At 38.8% G+C, this 20107-nt stretch overlaps 1 protein-coding gene and 1 pseudogene across 4 annotated transcripts in view; both read right to left on the bottom strand.

The window, feature by feature from the left end:
• The window catches only part of PLPP1 (phospholipid phosphatase 1), a 101354-nt gene that overhangs the window by 22275 nt on the left and 58972 nt on the right, over window positions 1-20107 (bottom strand). For 2 of the 4 annotated variants that reach the window (XM_078067322.1, XM_036065701.2), the window contains exons 2-3: window positions 12186-12337; window positions 6041-6321 (exon numbers count right to left, since the gene is read on the bottom strand). In XM_078067322.1, coding sequence (XP_077923448.1) covers window positions 6041-6321; window positions 12186-12337 — 433 coding nt within the window. The remainder of the gene's footprint in view (window positions 1-6040; window positions 6322-12185; window positions 12338-20107) is intronic. The other 2 variants (XM_036065700.2, XM_036065699.2) reach the window with 1 other exon arrangement.
• LOC118518770 (U2 spliceosomal RNA) lies at window positions 7348-7495 on the bottom strand (annotated as a pseudogene).

Genomic DNA, 20107 nt, shown 5'->3' with positions numbered 1-20107 from the left:
AACGCACATTCTACCTCTCAAGAAAAATATTTATTTTCTAATTAAAAGAAAATACTGAATGCATGCTGTTCACATTTATTCTGAACAGAAACCCAGGCTTTACACCACTCGATTATATATTTTTTTAAGATTTTATTTATTTATTTGAGAGAGAGAGAAAGAAAGCCCAAGTAAGGGGGAGAGGCAGAGGGAGAAGCAGGCTCCCTGAGGAGCAGGGAGCCCGATGTGGGCCTCCATCCCAGCACCCTGGGATCATGACCTGAGCCGAAGGCACACACCCAACTGAGCGAGCCACCCAGGGGCCCGCCCCTCCATCCATCATATTTTTATCTGGAAAAAGTACTAATGTATCTACGCAACTTTTTTTTTCATATTTCAGAGCTGGCAATGGGGAATTCAAGAGTTCCAAGGTGAAGGTACAAAGCATCAACACGAAATAATCAGCTGATGACGTGTTCATGTGATTTAGTAGCCTATTAACATTTAATGCACAGCACTGCTGTGGGATGGCATGATATGCCGAATGTCTAAACTTAGAGTGTATTAGTTGGGGCGGGGTGGGGGAAGGTTGTTTGTTTTTAAAGTAAATTATGATATACATATATTTACCAAGAGATAGTGGCAGGAAGTCACTGAAAGTAAAGAAAGGATCTTGTCTTTGCAAGTGTGCACCTCGACCAAAATAAAGCCACATGTCAACTCATTCTGCATTCAGGAAAGACAATCAGGCACCACGTCAAATCTCAAGGGAGAAAAAAATCTTTTGCTTTTATTCCACATTAAAACAAAATTATATGGAATGTATAAATTCAACACAGCCTAAATCAAAAGTATGCGTAAGAATGTGTACAGCTGTTTAGGTATTATATGGGGCAACTTCACTTTTATTTCTAAACGAAGTTTCTTCAGCCTTAAATGCCCCAGATTGTCTTATAAATTAACAAACAAGTGACAAACAAAACCCTGAAAATTACACTGGTTCTACTGAAGCTAAACCTAGTAAAACATTGCCTGTACCCCCTAAGCCTCCAGCCTCGCTGCCTGCCTGTGCTGCTGGCTCGCTGAGCCCTGAGACACACCCCATCCTAATTCACACATTCGAACCTTACTCATCCTCCAAAATGCCTCCTCTCCTAGAAGCAGTATTAACACCCTCTGATTTCATGGTTTCATCTTCACTCCTTCGAGGCATGTATCTATCACACACACAGTGTCCCAACATGTCTCAGCCCCTGTGCAGTGAGCACCATGTACACTTTGGGAGGCACTCCCACAGCGACTAGGACTTAATAGCAATAGATAGTAGCTGAATTTAGTAACTTCATGGATAGGCTGAAGCTGTGATTCTCAGGTTTTGCCAGGTACTTAATCCCACAGCTAGTCAGTCTAATTATAATGGGTTTTCACTATTACAGAAGGCACTCCCTCAAAACTCAGTTTTATTTACCTGCATAGGGGTTGCATTAAAAAAAGACAAAAGGAAAATTATTTCTCACATTCAACCAAACATATCACAATTAATCATCTAAATAATACAAAGCTGCCATAATCCAAAAGAAGTAACTTTATATTGAATATCTGATTTATATAGCCAAAGACCAATCGCTCAGAACTGATCAGGAACGCTGAGTCTATCCTTAAGCAAATGTAATTTAAATAAAAGCCAGAAAAAATAAAAAAGTAAATTTCTTAGAGAAGACAAAAGTTTCTATACTGTAGTATCACAAACAGAGCAGTCTTAGCGAGCTGTCTTGCTCAACTATAGACCCCAACAGTTAAAACCAGAAACAGGCAAGACTGCTTAACTGACGCTCCAACGAAAACCCATTGTGCTTATTTCTTATCAAACTTTCTCGAGGCATTGACAAAGACGTTTTGCGAAGACCTGAACATCCCAACTGCCAGACCAGAAAAGCCCGGATAGCAATGGAATGCCTAGACGACCACATCCCACATGTCCCCTTCCCTGCCCGTGATCGTGGGCTGAACACATAGTGACTCCCACCCATGATCACGCACTCCCGGCCTGCTCTCTTGCATGTACTCCACCCCAGCCTCTCCCTGTAACACAGTAGGTGTCCATCTTGCTGGTGGAGAAGTCAGTGGTTAAAGCTTGAGCCTGCCACCAAGTTCCTTGCTGGTAGCACCCTACATTTCTCCCTTTCTCTTTTCCAAACCATCATCTCTTGAGTTACTGACTTCTCTTACAACGAGTTTATCCGAGTTTGTTCCACAACAGTGTTGGCAAACCCAGCCAGGAGCTGTGCTTCCGATCTGTCCAGCCTCCTTGGGGTTCCCTGGCACAGAGCAATTGGCCCCAGGACCACCAGGGCTCACCTGCTCGGCTCCTGAGTTAGTGGCGGTGATAGGTCATTCGGTAACACAGCTAGTTGTGCACAATCTTAAATTCACCCTGCCAAACATCCTAAGATAACAGATGTCATGTGAGGTTGTTCCCATCATCCAGGGGATTTTAAGCACTGGTTCACAGAGTATGGTCCTGAGATCAAGCACAGAGGCAGGAGCATCTGGGAGTGTGTTAGAAATACATCTTCTCAGCCCCCACCCCCACTTCCTGAATTAAACACCTGAGGAGGAAACATTGAAATCTGTGTTTTCACAGCCCTCCAGGTGATTCTAACGAACAACTCATATTTGAGAGCCATTGGTCTAAAGAGTCTCTAAAGAGAATGTTTACCTGGGCAGAGTGCTACAGGTCCAAACTGCCTGGGCTCATTAGTAATTTTTTTTTCACAAAGTAATGCTATTCTCATTGGCATAAGCGAGGGCAGCTGGATGTCCCAGAGTTACAAGTACACAGCCCCTTTTCATTTATAGTAAATTCCCAGGTATTAATTTTAAACAATGAAGAGGAGCTCTCTGGATATTACAATTAATAGGTATGCCACTATAGTCCATTTATGTTCTCACTTCTATGTTTAGGACCCAGGGCCACAAATGAAGCCTGGTAAAAGTCCTCTGACATCAGTGATACAAGAGCACAAGAGTGTGCACATATGCAGGAAGGGCAGAAAGTGGAATAGAAGAAAATAAGAAAACGAATGGGGAAAAAGCCAAAATTGTAAGAGAGTACTCTCACCCTCAGATGTAACTCTGACTCATTTATAGTCAACAAAAATGACTCATTTCGGGTGCTTATGTTCCCTTCTCCCCAATGTCAAGCATTATAATTTCATAATTAAAATAAACGTACAGGGGGCAGCCTGTGGAGATAAATAAATTAAAGGAGATTACACTATAATCCTAATATATTACAGACAATGTCTAGACTGAAATGTTTTTGCATTTTTGGCATCCCGACTTAAAAATTCAAGAGAAAAGCAATAGGAAAGCCTGAATCCAACGAAATTATGCTTCTCAACAGAACAGCAATGCAAAGCCACAGTTATGCACCAACGTTACAAAGCTCTGGAACTGTGGCAACAACTAACTCATTCTGGAAACACCAATGGAAATCCCATTTTTCTCAGAAGATACAAAGTTTTCTTAAAATTTCATTTCTAGGTTTGATTTTCCTTCTTATTTCAGAACCCCAAAGCTAATCAACAGATCTTCTCACTGAAAATGTGGGAGGCTGAAGAAACTTTAAAGGGTAATGGGTAAAAAAACCTACATGTACTTAAGTCAAAAGTACCATCAGAGAATTACAGTACATGTTGGCCAATTTAGATACACTAGGAAGACATACATAATAGGACATATATGGAGTGGAAAATGTAATCACATTTATGTCATTTAAAATAAATTACATTTTGGGGCACCTGGATGGCTCAGTCGTTAAGTGTCTATCTTCGGCTCAGGTCATGGTCCCAGGGTCCTGGGATCGAGCCCCGCATCGGGCTCCCTGCTTGGCAGGAAGCCTGCTTCTCCTTCTCCCTCTCCCACTCCCCCTGTTTGTGTTCCCTCTCTCGCTGTGTCTCTCTCTGTCAAATAAATAAATAAAATCTTTAAAAAAAGTAAAAAATAAAAATAAATTATATTTCATATTTTGTCCAAATGGCTCGTGTAAGAAAGAAAAATCTCTCATAACACATATTGTTGCAAGAAAATTTTGAGCTAAAATATATGTACCCAAACCAGAGAAACAATACATGTGTAAAGAAACCATGTTCTTAAAGAATCATTTATAATGATATTTTCTGGAGTTTAGGTAAGCCCTTATCACCTTTCTTAAATACTGTGACAAGAGAAAACATTAGAGTTTTCCTATTTTCTGTTGGGTGATGCAGGAGACATGTTACTAGAGACACAGGCATGGATAGTCCTCTATATTTCCCTGAGTCTTCAAACTCTTCACTGAAAGTCATTGCATCTCTTAGTCATTAAATCTGAGCTCTTTCCCTAGGACATTGTAGTGTTATGAGAGCAGAGAATGAGATCTCCACATCCCACACCCTCAGAGCCCAGTGTTGGTGTTGGTAAGTTCATCACTCCTCGAAGCCATTTCTGGACATTCTTCCCCTAGCCCTCTTAAAAAATGCTTGCTTACCTAAACTCAAATCAACAATACCACCTTCCATTGTCAATTGCCTATAGCATTAGCCATTTCTCTCTCCTTCATTCATTAAGACTTTATACCCCTACCAGTCCTCCTATGATCACCTCAAAGCTTGCCATTCAACAGCCTCTCTATTCTCTGGTCTCGTTATCAACAAGGAGGTTCTCTTCCACTGCCATCACTTTTTTAATTTAAGTCCTCTGTGCTAGACTAAGCTCCATGAAGATGAGAACCAGAGCTTTCTAGTTCACGGCCAGATCTCATGCACACAGCACAGTGTATACTCTTAGTTAAATAAGGTGTTTTTTTCATCTCCACTAAATGCAAAAATTGGGGGCTACTACAAGGCCTGTGTAGCTTATAAGAGAACCAACAAGGACAATAAAGTGCCTGAGAATAATGTATAAAGAACAGTCAAAGGATATTTTACCCAAAGTATCTGTTGGATGATGAATAACTAAGGTAAAGTGACAGCTATCTTAAAATATAAGAACGTCAATCATACAGAAAAGGTAAGGCTGACAATTCTGAGACGTGAGATGGGGAACTGGCTCTGCTACTAATTAATAGCTTTATTTATTTATTTATTTATTTATTTATTTATTTATTTTTTAAGATTTTATTTACTTGAGAAAGAGAGAGAAAGAAAGCAAGTGAGTGAGCATGAGCTAGGGGAGGTGCAGAGGGAGAGTGAAAAGCAGACTCCCCACCAAGCAGGGAGCCCGATGCGGGGCTCGATCCAGGACCCTGGGATCATGACCTGAGCCGAAGGCAGATGCTTAACTGACTGAGCCACCCAGGCCCCATTAGCGGCTTTATTTAATGTTACTGGACCTCCGTTTGCTCATCTATACAATAAAGGAGTTGGACCTTTTGGGTTTCAAACATTCTATTTCATTCATGCCTAATAACGCTCCAGGTATAGAAAGGAGCCTAACAAGGGCATTATAAGAAGGCAACCTGAAGACCTAAAGCTGTCAATATATGAAGTTTCCTTACAAAAAAATACACTCTAAGTATTCTTAGAGCAGAACTTAACACACGCATCAAAGGTCAGCACACTACAACCCCTGGAGCAGCCACTGTTTCTGTTAATAAACTTTTACTGGAACATAACCACACCCATTTGTTCAAGGATTGTCTATGGCTGTTTTTTCCTGGTACAACAGCACAGATGGAGAGTTGTCAAATTAACCAAATGGCCCACAAAACCTAAAATATTTACTATCTGGTGCCTTAAGAAAAAGTATGGTGGCCCTGCACTATATGACATATGAAGTTCATTTTAATTATTCATGAGAGATGGAAAGACCTGCATTAAAATGCTCTTAAACAGAAGGTAGGGATAAAATGGGGAAAAAAGAATAAGTAGAGATAAGTCAAAATACGATCTCAATTCAGCTCCCAGTGATTACACTAGCTTCTCTCCCTAAGCTAGTGGATAGCTCATCTTCCAGTCTCTGAAACCTTTTTTTCCAAGAATACATAAGATAAAACAAACACTGAAGATTTAACACTCACCTGCCCTCCTTCACTTTGTGTGCATTCCCTCGACATATGTAGTTTTCAATGTAACCAACACTGCAGTTGATTTTTGACCAATCTGGGTCACATACATCCAGGAAGTGAGGCCGCAGTCTGCCTATTGAATACTTGGCAATGTCAGTCAGGGACTGACTAGCAGCTGCACCAAATAAAAATGTTCCAATGGCTTTGTAAATAGTGGCTATGTAGTTATTTCTGATAAAGGAATTCGAGTGCAAGAGGTTATAATAAACAGACAGGGCTTCTCCAATAATCATCTGAAAAAGAAACAGAAAAACAACATGTTAAAACAGCAACCAGGCACTTTAAACAAAATAAAAAATAGAAAAGAAAATGGTAAATCACAATAAAATCTTTATTTTAAAAACACCTCCCTTTTCCATTTGCAAATGGAGAGTCAGGATATCTAATTCTAAACTATGAAAAAAGGTGTCAGATCAACTGTGGATACTGCTTACAAAGCAATGGCCAAAATAATTTCAAATCTACCTGAAACAATAAGACCTTATTTCTTTTCTGGTACTCAAATAAAATGAGTTTTAATAAGCAGACAATGATGTATCATGAATGACAAAAACCATGGTTTGTTCAAATAACACAAACTTTCCTAATTAGAGTATCCCTTGTATAAGTACTTTTATCTGGCAGTGTCTTCATTTTTAGCCAACATTCCTCTGAATCAAAAACATCCATCATATTTTAAAAAGTAAAATAGTTTCAGGGAGTAAACTAATATAAAAGCAGGGATCTGACACTGAGGCCAAAGGGTACGGAGGGCAGAGGTTAGCTGCCAGAGCTCCCAGCCCTGCCTCTCCAGAGCCCGAGGCCTGGTTAACAAGGCTGACAGACTTCACAAGTCTCATCGACAGACCAAACACACATTCGATGCTCTCCTTCTCCAAGAAAACATTTCAAGTGATTCTTTCCTCTTTATTTTTCACTAAAAGTGGAGACAAAGCCTTCCCAGACTCTAGTAGAGTGTGTGTCAGCCAGCATCTACTGCTATAATGAGTTTAAAGGCATAAAAAGCCTTCCCAATACTTGACAAGTTCACAGACCAAAACCTTAAGAAATCCAAAAAATACTGAGGAGCAAATTTATACAAAATTACATTTGCTGATAAAATAATCCACATTCTAGCTACCTGAGACCAAAATAAATAGTTGAACAAGAAGAAAAAGCTTGCTTATTTATGTTGAGCAAGTGAGGAGATGCAAGTCACAAAATTTTTCTTAAGTACTAGTATTGCTGCTTCATCTTAAATTTACATGAACAATCTTACAAAACATTCAAACATTTCCATTTGGTGTGGATTAATTATCTTCATGGTAAGCCTTATAGTAGGTAAAATAAATGGTTGCCTCCTAAAAGAGATTTTAAACTGATAAACAGATACTACACTTGATCTTAGCCAAAAGGCCAAGAAGCGATTAAGAACCTAACACCAGGGGCGCCTGGGTGGCTCAGTCGTTAAGCGTCTGCCTTCGGCTCAGGTCATGGTCCCAGGGTCCTCGGATCGAGCCCCGCATCGGGCTCCCTGCTCGGCAGGAAGCCTTCTTCTCCCTCTCCCTCTGCCTCCCTCTCCCTCTGCCTGCCGCTCCCCCTGCTTGAGCTCTCTCTGTCAAATAAATAGGTAAAATCTTAAGAAAAAAGAAAAAAAAAAAAGACCCTAACACCAAAAGTTCTTTCTTTGTTTGGCTCCATGGCTCCATAATTAGAATGTTAAAACTTAGACAACTAGACTATGAATCCTACAAAAGAAAGAATCAAGTTTTAGTCATTGAATAAAAACCCAGTACCACCATAGTGGCCTCCAACAGAGTAGGTGGTTAGTAAATTTTAATTGAAAGGGGTGCCTCCTGGGTAAAATGTAAACACCCTTAGTTTAAACATTAAGCCCCATAGAAATAGATTCCTCATTACAGTAATTAATGTGAATTCAGATCCTTTTCTGAGAACAGGTCTCTCAGAAGAGAAAAACCATATGCACTTCTAGGGATACCACACCTCTGCAATTGTGCTCAGGGTTCTCCCAACCCCCTCCAGTGGCCCATGTATTAAAGTAGATACTGTCTCCTCTGACTGCCAAGGTGTCCCAGCAACCGCCTTTATAGATGAGCAGCAAGAGAGGACTTCTCTCATGTTTCATTATGGAGTTGCTCTTTGATCATTTACAATATATACCAAGTATATTAATCAACCACAATTTGAGCAGCTAAAACTCCCCCACTTCAGCTGTCAGCTGTTCTTGTGTAAGCACTCAATTATTTTCCAATTCTTTAGGGCCACCCAAACCCTGGTTCTTGACACTGAGGTCAGAAAGTCAGCTCACTAGGAGAATTCAGCGCAATGCGTTCAGATGACAAACTGATTCACAGAGGTAGTGTAAGCTGAAACTTAAAACCCTTAATGCTGGGAAAGGGCAGGGGGATTCCAAAGCTGACAAACGCTGGGTTAATGTACATCGTTTTTTATTATGTCCTCCATCCTCACTGAGAGAGCTAGACAACAGACAAGTTCTAAATTGATTTTCTAAATTAAATGTAGGGATGCGTCTGAGCATTTCACTATACAAGACAGCCATATTTTTGTTTCATTTTAATACTTTGTCCTGCCCTCTGAGTCATTTATGCCAATGCTTAGCTTTTGGTGAAGTCCACACTTAAGCTGACTGTGGCCTATCTTAGAGCTGTGATCACTTCTTATGCATTATTTACACTCCAAAGGTAGGATCAATTATTAAAGAACTAAAGATAATGTCTGGGGGACTAAAACAAAATACTTTTTTTTTTTTTTTTTTAAGATTTTATTCATTTATTTGAGAGAGAGAGAGAGACACAGCGAGACAGGGAACACAAGCAGGGGGAGTGGGAGAGGGAGAAGCTTCCCGCAGAGCAGGGAGCCCGATGAGGGGCTCGATCCCAGGACCCTGGGATCATGACCTGAGCCGAAGGCAGACGCTTAACGACTGAGCCACCCAGGTGTCCCTAAAACAAAATACTTTTGAAGACCAAAGCTAATAATTACCAAATCCATGTAATTCAACCATTTAAAACCTATGCACCACAATATTTTCTCACCATCTCCTTTATAGTTCCATCAACCAAGATGATTTTATACATCTCTACACTGTCCCTATATTATGTACCTCCCCTTCAGGGCCCACCTTCCCAAAAGTGTAGTCTAAAATCACTGGTGTGCTGGGACGCCTGGGTGACTCAGTCGGTTGAGCATCTATCTGCCTTTGGCTCAGGTCATGATCCCAGGGTCCTGGGGTTGAGTCCCGCATCAGGCTCCCTGCTCAGCGCGGAGCCTGCTTCTCCCTCTGCCTCCCGCTCCCACCGCTTGTGCTCTCTCTCTCCCTCTCTCTCTCTCTCTGACAAATAAATAAAAATCTTTTAAAAAATAATAAAAATTAAAAAAATTAAAAAAATAAAAAAATAAAATCACTGGTGTACTTCCACTCCTTCCTAAATATCTTGAACTACCTTCATTCCCTTTATTCTACTGAATCTTTTTCAAAAGTCAAAATGGTCTCATCGGATTGAACAGGTATTTATCAACTCTCATTTACCTTAACTTCTCACAGTATTTGACATCACTGATCATTTCTCCTTATTGAAATTCTCCCTTGGCTTCTGAGAAACTACATTAACTCTGGTTCTCCACCAGGCTCCCTCAATCACTTATCTATCTGTGGATCATCTGTAAGCCAGGTCAAAGCCTGGTATGAAGTCTGAATCACAGTCCTTTTTTTTTTTTTTTTAAGAACTGATTCACTTTCTAGTAAATAAAATTAAACATTACTTACATGTCTAACCAAGTGCTTACTGAAATAAGTGGAGTTAATAAACAAAGTGAATTTTTTAAAATTAGTACATAAAACTACCACCCTGTGCAGTGTTGGCTGATATGAAAATAGTACTTTCATAGCACCTTTAAAGAGTCTGTTCTTTTTTAAGAAACCTACACTCAATTTATAATCGTTTTATTAAACACAGAGATAACTTTCTCACAGTAGATGATGAAATCGTCAAAACTGAGGAATTCATGAAATACAAATAACAAGTCCTCGCTCACGGAGGGTTCCGTCAGGCCCTGTGCGGGTGCAGGCTACACCTACACTGCCCGGCCGTCAGAACCGCGTCCTGCAGCAGGCCTCTGGTCTCTACTGGATTTCTGTAGTTTTGCTTGTGCAGCAACCTTTTGACTGAGAGACACAAAGTCAAGCAGAATTGAAAGACAAGTCCAGGGGCGCCCGGGTGGCTCAGTCGTTAAGCGTCTGCCTTCGGCTCAGGTCATGATCCCGGGGTCCTGAGATGAGGCCCGCACCAGGCTCCCTGCTCAGCGGGAAGCCTGCTTCTCCCTCTCCCACTCCCCCTGCTTGTGTTCCCTCTCTCGCTGTGTCTCTCTCTGTCAAATAAATAAATAACATCTTCAAAAAGAAAGAAAGAAAGTCCATCTGCAGCAGTGTTCGAATACTCCAAGGGAGAATCTTGTATGAACTCAGCTACTACAGCTGACCCTTCGACAGCACGTGTTTCAAATGAGTGGGTCCACTTACATTATACAGTACTGTACATGTATTCTCTCTTCAGGATTTTCTTACTAACATTTTCTTTTTTTGTCTAGCTGACTTTATTGTACAATACATGTAACATACAAAATATGTGTTAATTGACTCTTTATGTTATCAGTAAGACTTCCAGGCAGCAGTAGGCTATTAGTAGTGAAGTTCTGGGGGAGTCAAAAATTTTAACACAGATTCCTGACTGCACCGGGTGGCAGTGTCCCCTAACCCCAACTTGTTCAAGGGGCAACTGTATTTGCAACTAAGTATCCTATTAAAAACTTTAAATTCAAATAGTATCTCAGAAACACACATACTTAAAAAAAAAATCTACTCTCACTGCCTTCTTAAAGGAACAATCATAGCCTTGGCTTTTGTTCTTTCAGCAGTAAAAATTCAGTGTAAAGATTTATCTAGATTAAAGGGATCTGATTTCTTAAAACTTCACCTTACTGTAGAAGAGCCAGCCAAGGTCACTATGTAATTACTCTCATTTCATTCCAGCACCTAGGACATGCCAGGTTCCACCATGCCCGGCTCCCTGGCAGGCAGCGGGGGTCCCAAGAAGAACAAAGCACCATCTCTGCCTTCCAGGAGTTCACAGTCTCATAAAACAAGCATGTTTATGAGAAAGATTTTCTTTTATTAATTATGTACCACAAATAATGAGTTGATTAATTCTCAATGCTAATAAGGAGCCGTGATCATTCTTGAATGAAACATTGAATTTCTAAATTAAGCTTTTTTTTTCAATAAACACCAAAACTGACAAGACACACATGTTATCTTATTGGCCTACCTCCTGGATGGGACCATATTTTCTACTTTCAACCAACATAAATCTTCCTTCTAAAGTTACAAGTCATGGAGCATAAAGCTATTTAATCTAAGTCACAGACTCTCTCAGTTGAGAAATTATGAAATAATCTAGTCCAATCCCTTGATGTCTTCTCCTTAGAGCACAATCTCTAAGCATTCCCACCCGAAATCCTAAAAGCAATAGTTACTATTAGGTTTCAGTACCAGTAAAAATTCTCTTGTGTTCACTGCTGATTATATACACAACTTTGGCTTTTCTCTCTAGTTGCTGGCATTATTTAAAAATTCTTTAACATGGGTTAGAATGAAGTCTTAACATTAGTTATTTTTCTTTTTTTAGAACTCAGTAACTAGAAAGTAGGTACATACACACAGATCCCACAAATCATAAAGTAATACCCTAGGTATAAAGTATGCTAAAAACATACTGCTATAACATGTATCTACTGCATGATTACTGCAACACAGCAACTTAGAGCTCTAAAAACCACAGTGACTTGGAAAATATTAGCATAAAAGCTACACACATTCAGTTAAGATTCTTCTAATTATACAGTTATTCCTTTGGTTCCACTTAAAATAGCTGAGATCACCTTGATCAAATAACGTTAATTAAACGTTAAAAAAAAATACATTGTTTTGGACATTTATGCATTCAGTCATTAACAGATTAACACAAAATTAAGCCAACTGCCCAAAAGTGATAAACTTGGAAAAGTGGATTTGACTTACAACAATAATACTGAATGGAATGATTATTCCACCTAATAACGCATAAGGTATGGTGTCTTCTTTGTAAGGATACTTGATGGACTCATCATTACAGAATATTCCTCGTTGGAAGGGGGTATGCCTTGAAGTAAGAATTGCAAAAGGCAATCCAGCTAGCAAAAGGAATAAATGAAAATATCATTAAAATGGAAATACGAAAATTAATTAATGGCAATAATTATCCCAGAGACTGTTTAAAAATGCATTTGCCATGAAAATAAATAAGAGCACACATATAAAGGAAATGCAGCAATGCATGCAACACAAGTTAGAAAGATTACAGTTGAGATTAAAAAGATAGAAAAGGGACTAATGCTTTACCAATCTAACCAAGAGTATCTTCTTCCCTTTGTTTCTGCCCGAACACGCTAAACAGATGGCAGAGAAGACAAAAAAAAATCCCTTCTCATGCTCGTTTGCCGCTCAATCACAGGGTTTTCAACACTATTCCCAAACCCATTTGTCACGCACTCTGCTTCCAAAAGGAAAACAGCTTTTTGACATTACCCATTTTGTCTCAAAATTACTACCACATTTGGACAGGACATGGTCCTGGCTGAGCTATTAGAGTATCTGAATAATATGTTATCCACTCGTTTCAATACTGTCTATAGCAAGTTTCGAGCTGCTGTGAAAAGGATCTGAACTTAAACCAAGTGTAAGAAAAAATGGACAATGAAGTCAAGCACAAAAACACCAAAAGACAGTTCTGTTTTCACCCATGTTTTCCCTCAAGATTATGTCTCACACTCACCTCCTAAACTGTCTTTTCCCTAAAAGTCAGCTTTAAGAATTCAGGTCTCCTTCAGTGAAGCAGACATACTGATTAATATGCAGCATACCAACTAGGAATACTCTATAAAAGAGTTATAGGTTAGCAGAAACCTTCAACATGAGGTCTGTGTCGAGACTTACCCAAGTATGGAAGATTGTCTCTCTCAGAGACCCATTCTCCCAGCAGCAATGCCATAACCACCAAGCTAACATACTCATTGTATGTTTAAGTGTTCTTTCCATGAAGCACCAAGTCTTGATGACCATTTACAGGTCTCCTTAACTCCACTAAAACCCCAAAGGCTGAATGACAAACACAACTCTGCCACTCTGCCTGAGTGTCGTTACTACAAATATCAAGTATGTTCTACCTACAAGAGCTAAATGAAAAGAAGTATATTCCTAGTTCTTTTATTTATCTTCCTGTTTTTCATTTACACCCTGAATACATGAACCAAAGTTTCTATCTTTGTGTTAAATCATCTGCCAAGAGTGGCAACCCATTAGAAGTCTTTAAGATGTTCACAAGGTTCCCAAAGCCATACTTCTGGTAAAAGCTACAATTACAAATAAATAAATAAACTAGAATTGACTTTGCTAACTGACCCTTATACTACCTCTCATGTCTGATTTCAGACTATCCTCTGATTCACTAAACTGTCTGCACTCAGAGGAACAGGGTGAAATGCCCAAGCCTTTAACACAGATCGCACAGCTCCAGCACAAACCTTGTGCACACAGCAGCCACGCTGTGGAGGTTAGTAAGCAGATCTGCGCTATCAGTCGCTGCCTGCCCTGTACAGTAACTAACCATTCACCCTTCAACCAATAGCCATACTCTTACCGCATGAGCAAATTTATTTTGTATTCACAAAGTACCACCATTTCTACAGTTCAATTCTACTTGGAAGAACTCTACACATAATAATGGAAACTTTCAATCTCTACATTGCATATTTCTGAACTGGTTGAATTTTTCAATGATGTCTTTCTTTTGTAGTGGGACAAGAAAATATCTAGTACAGAAATTAAATCCACATATGATTAGTGTCCAAAACTCAGTAGGCTTTATGTCCTTATTCTCAGGAAAAATTCATATTAATAGACCCAAATATATTGAAAAATGTTCTTAGCAAGCATATCCACTAAGCTGGGTTTTGTTTTTTTTTTCCTCTGACCAAAACAACTATGTTGGAAATTATTTTTAGATTTAGAAAAAAAGTTTGTGGGTATTTTTCTTAGGATAAGAAGGAAAGAAAATAAAATCACATACAAGTATAATTAGCCCATTTTTAAAAACAGGAATATATAGATGGGTAAATGTTGAGTGAATCCACTATCAAAGAATTCTGGTAGGTGCTACCAGGAATACAAAGTTATATAAGGCACAATACATACGTGCAGCAAAGAGTAAACAGAGGTACAAAAAGCTATGAAGGTTCAAAAGAGAAGTTCTGATGATATTCAAAAAGCTGGTGGTTACCACAGAACTCAGCAGAAGGCGTCTAATAAAGACAAGAGATTTGGGGATATAAAGGATCTCTGAAGCCACAGAGGTAAAAGAAAGAGCAGGACGGATATGAAATGAAATGAAAAGAAGAGGAGGGTGAGGCACAGGGCAGCAGCAATATTAAAGGGATGAGCACAGGAGGAAGATCCACTGAGGCAGACCTGGAGGGCCGGAGAAAGGTCAGGAGAGAGTAACATCACTGAGGTCAAGTCCAGAGACAGCATCTCAGGATGTGGTGATTGAGCCACAGCATCTAATACATTTTCAAGAGGCAGACTTAGTAAAAGTGTTTATAATAAGGAAGAAAGGGTGGAAGCCATACCATGGAGATTTTAGCAAGGAATGATTAAAAAAATAAAAATTTAAAAAAGCAGGGATCTACCACAAATGCACACTATTCTTTTAAGAGTGTGAGTGAAAAGCAATCTTATCACAGAAGGCCTTAGAAATATCTTAAATTAATAATATTTGCAATTTCTGAGAGTCCATGAGATCTATTTTATCAATGTCATTATCCAACACCATTTCACTTTTACTAAACCTGAATGTAGACCCCAAAAAGGGGATGGAGAAGATCAAATCACCAGTTGTTCACTGACCCACTTCAGGCTCAAAAAGATGACCTAGTCCAGACTCCTGCTCTGGAAGTTTTGGAAATGGAACAAAGACTGACTCAGTCAGAGCTGGCAAGGAGCACTGAACCATGCACAAGAAAGAATGGCTGAAGAAGAGGCTGAGGACAAAGTAGGCCTGCAAAGAAAACAGAAATGACTAGCCTGGCCCCTGAGAGTGAGAAATGGGGAAAGCGGCTTTGGCTCCCCATTGCCAAAGGGCCTCACTGATCTTGCTGTTTTGGAGCTGTTAGAGTGTCCTGTATCCTGTCAACAAAACCCAACCTTACTCCAGCTAGTTATAAAGGAATTCTGCCCCTTGCAACCAACAGAGCCATAACTAAAACAATTATAAAAACTCCTCCTACTGTGAGAGCATGTCGATTACTAATTTTTTTATTAGCCTTTGTAATGCTAGAGTGAACATTTCCAAATACTAGACCTTGTTTTCATTTCTAATTATTTCCTGAGACTATACTTTTTATGTGGAATTACAGGCCAAAGGATATAAATGTTAAGGTCCTTGACAAACTGCTCCAAAAAGGTTATTTTATATAACCACAATTTACTCTATCAGCCCACAGTGTACAAAAATATGGAGAAATGCAAAAATTTAAGTAAAAACATCTGATGCTATTGTTAACTAAAGATTTCAAGGCAAAAGAGAAGGGTTCCATTTACTCTTCTCAATGTAAATCGAACACCCTTTTCCTTTTACCTGAAAGATTACATCTCCAAGACAATCCCTTTTCATCATTAGTCAAATGACTACATTTGTCAAACAATGTTTTTCTTAATACTTCAGTTTACAAAATTCATTTTCATTCCCTTTTTGAAAAAAAGTTTACTGAGGTATAGTTCACATACCATAAAATTCATCCACTCATAAGTATATCATTCAGTGATTTAGGTAAATTTATAGAGTTGTACAATCATCACCACCATACAGTTTTAGAACTTTTTCATTACCCCAAAAATTCTCACAAGCCCATCTGCATTCAATTCTTGCTCCTACTGCCAACCCCAGGCAACCACTCATCTGTTTTCTGCTTCTTTTTGAGCATTTCACTTAAATGCAATCATTCAATATGTGGTATATCTTAAGTCCTTATATCAGTTAGCATAATGTTTTTGAGGTTCATCCACATTGTAGCATGCATTTTGTTCCTTTTGTATTGCTAATTAGTATCCTACTGCATGTATATACAACATCTGGTTTATCCATTCATCAGTGGATATTTGAATTGTTTTGGTTTTTGTCTAGTGGACTAATACCACTATAAACATTCATGTACATGTTTTTGTGTGGACATATATTTCCCTTTCTAATGAGTAGACACCTAAGAGTAGAATGGCCAAATCATATGGTATATGTTTATATTTAACTTTTTAAGAAATTGCCAACCTGGGGGCCCTGGGTGGCTCAGTCGTTAAGCATCTGCCTTCGGCTCAGGTCATGATCCCAGAGTCCTGGGATCAAGCCCCGCATCGGGCTCCCTGCTCAGTGGGAAGCCCGCTTCTCCCTCTCCCACTCCACCTGCTTGTGTCCCCTCTCTCGCTGTGTGTCTCTGTCAAATAAATAAAATCTTAAAAAAAAAAAAAAAATTGCCAACCTGTTTTCCAAAATGGCCATACCACTCTACACTCCCACATTCTGCTTTTTAATATGCCCATGTAGCTAGTCATATTCATCCATTTAAGAATCAGATTTTCTGCATGGTAAACTCATACTTACCCACAAATAAATATAGCCTTCTACTTTCTACTAGTGAATATTTGTCATAGTTCAAAAGAGAATGTGTGATAGGGTAACTCACCACTTTCACCAGCTAAATACCAGCAGAGCAGTTCTTCATCCATTACCAGAGATAGGAAAAGATAATATAAGAACATGGTTGGGTGCCTGGGTGGCTCAGTTGGTTAAGCCTCTAACTCTTGATTTCAGCTCGGGTCGTGTTCTCGGGGTCGTGGGATCGAGCCCCATATTGGGCTCCGTGCTTAGTGGGGAGTCTGCTGGGGATTCTCTCTCCCCCCTCTGCTACTCCCCCAACCCACGCACATGAGTGCTCTCTCTAAAATAAATAAAATCTTTAAAAAAAAAAAAAAACACGGTCACACAACATCTTTAACTTCCTCTGCACAAATACTCAGCATCTTGAAACCATGATATAAACAAAGGTGTTAGTTGGAAAGATTGGCGGTGGGGTGTCCAAAAGAACTGAGAAACTGTGATTAAGAACTTTTTTACATGTGAAGGGAAATAGTGAAAACTACACAAACGCCTCCACAAAATAATGTTTTAAGGTTCATCAATGGTGTAGCACAGACTGGTATCTTGTTCTTTTTTACTGTAAAATGGTATCCCATTAGGGGTTATAAAACTATCTGATGCTCAGGAAAGAGTGGCATGCAATTCCTGAGTCCACAGCAGCAAATCATTAAGGGACACACTTCCCCCCAAGGCTAAGAGCAGTAAGCATCAGCCTGAGAAATCCGGACACAAAACTATCAGACACCACACTTCAGTAGCCTCGAAGAGGAACATACCCCACTGGCAGATAAAAGATACCACCAGAGAGGACGATGTCCATTTGTGAAATCTCAGGGATCATATTCTAATGCCTGAACAAGAAGGGAAGGATGTAGATGGAGACTAGAACTATAAAGAATGTAAAGGTATAGACTGAACTGTAGAATAAATGGGTCTATTATTACTTTTAATAGTTGACTGTGGCCCTAGGCTAAACAGATAAGGGAGGTGTTTATTTAGTCTACCTTCTTTATTAGTTCATTTGAAAACCTACCTCTTTACTCACCAATGGGGAAATTCCAAGTAGGAAAGAGTCAATTTTGAAAATACGAGTTGTCAAAGATGCTAGTGAGGACCTAAGATATAATTATACTTAATAAAATAGTAAAAAGAATATGTCAATGCCTTCTTTTCCTTCTGCTTATATTTAAAGAGCACGAAACTGTGGTGACTAAGAGAACCTGTGAAGTTACTCTGCTCCATTCATGCATAAAATAAAGTGTACTCGGGTACATGAGAATACATGATAAAATAAGGTTCAGGAAACAGAGGGAATAAACCAGAAACAAAAATAATTATTGAACTACACCAAAAAACAAGATTCAAGAAGAAGGAACTAAGATCAGTTTTATTACTTAAAGCACTGAATGTTTTTCTTTTGCTGTAAACAATTCAGAGCAGTCACCTTATATATAACACACTCTCATGTTACACAGGGTGTTGATACGAGTATATTTCATTAATATTAATCTTTACTAGGGGCAGGGGTTTTTTTTTAATGAAAAATAATTTTTTCAACCAGCATAAGAAATTATAACTAAAATTAACTGAAACTAGAACATCACTAAATCTTAAAGAACCCTGAAAAGTTTAATATTAACTACATTTGAACACAATTCAGTATATAGACCACAATCTTATGGAACTCCATCTGTAATAGAAGTCTGATGAATTCAGGAAACTTAAGGAAGATATAAAAATAACTTCTTTTTGTCAACATTAAGAGATAATATAATTCAACTAAAGAAGGTAAAATCTCAAAGTCTTGAGTACTGTTTCTTTAATAAAGAAGCAATCATTCAATTCAACAATTAAGTGGGGTCTTACTACTCTGTACCAGGCACTAGTCTGAGGGGAGACGTAACTGCAGATACAGTACAGATCTTATAGTGGTCAAGTTGTGAAGTCACTTACAAAGTAGAGTCAACAGTATTTGTTTATGGATGGATTGGATAGGAGTGTGAGAAAAGAGGAGTGAAGGATGACCCCAAGGTTTTCCATTTGAGAGACCAGAGTGGGGGGGGGGTGGCTGGCTGGCTCAGTCAGCTGGAAACCAAAATTAAAGGCACAATACCATTAATAACAGTTCAAAAAATTTAAATACTTAAGTATAAACCTAAGTACATATATATAGGATCTGTATGCTGAAAACTGCAAAACACTGATGAAATGGTGTTTTTCCTAACTAAGTGGAAAGACATGATCTTCATGGATTGAAAGATTGAGCAAGGTAATAATGTCAATTCTCCCCAAATCTATCTATAGCTATACTGCAATTCTTATAAAAATTCCAGCCATATTTCTTTTGTAGATACGCTGATTATAAAATTCATGTGGAGCTCAGGTCTTGAGCTCAGGGTCATGAATTCAAGCCCCTATTTTTTTAAAAAAATTAAAATTTATGTGGAAAGACAAGGGAACTAGAGAGCTAAACAATTCTGAAAAAATAAAGTTGGAGGAGTTACACTTCATGAAATTTTTGAGCTACATTTTGTAGCTCTATTTTATTTTTCCCACTTGATTTTTAGCTACTCAATATATATTTTTACCACCCAATATAAAGCTACAGTAATTAAGACGCGATATACGAGGAAGGAAAGACATATATATTGATGGAGGAAGAACAAAGTCCAGAAATATACCCACACAAGTACAGCCAACTAATTGTTTTTTCAAAAAGGTACAAAAGCAATTCAATGGAGAGAGTCTTTTCAGCAAATGATGTTGGAACAATTGGTCATACATACACACATACAAAAAAAATGTACCTCAACATAACCTCATACTTCATACAAAACTTAACACAAAATGGATCACAGAGATAGAACAATACAGAAAACTATAAAACTTTTAGAAGAAAACAGTTTTAGAAGTCTTTGTAATAGGGTTAGGTGAAGAGTTCTTGGACACAACACCAAAAACACAGTCTATAAAAGAAAAAAATACCAGGGGGCCTGGGTGGCTCACTCAGTTAAGCGTCTGACTCTCGATTTCAGCTCAGGTCATGATCTCAGGGTCATGGGATTGAGCCCCTCATCAGGCTCCCCACTCAATGGGGAGTCTGCTTCTCTCCTTCTCCCTCTCCCTCTGCCTCTCCCCTGTTCATTCTCTCTCTCTTTCTCTCTCAAATAAATCATCTTAAAAAAAAAGAAAAAATATCAATTAACTTTATTCTTCA

Source organism: Halichoerus grypus, chromosome 2 (genome assembly GCF_964656455.1).
Source record: "Halichoerus grypus chromosome 2, mHalGry1.hap1.1, whole genome shotgun sequence".
NCBI classification, from domain to species: Eukaryota; Metazoa; Chordata; class Mammalia; order Carnivora; family Phocidae; genus Halichoerus; species Halichoerus grypus.
This window is presented reverse-complemented; position numbering and strand designations above follow the sequence as displayed.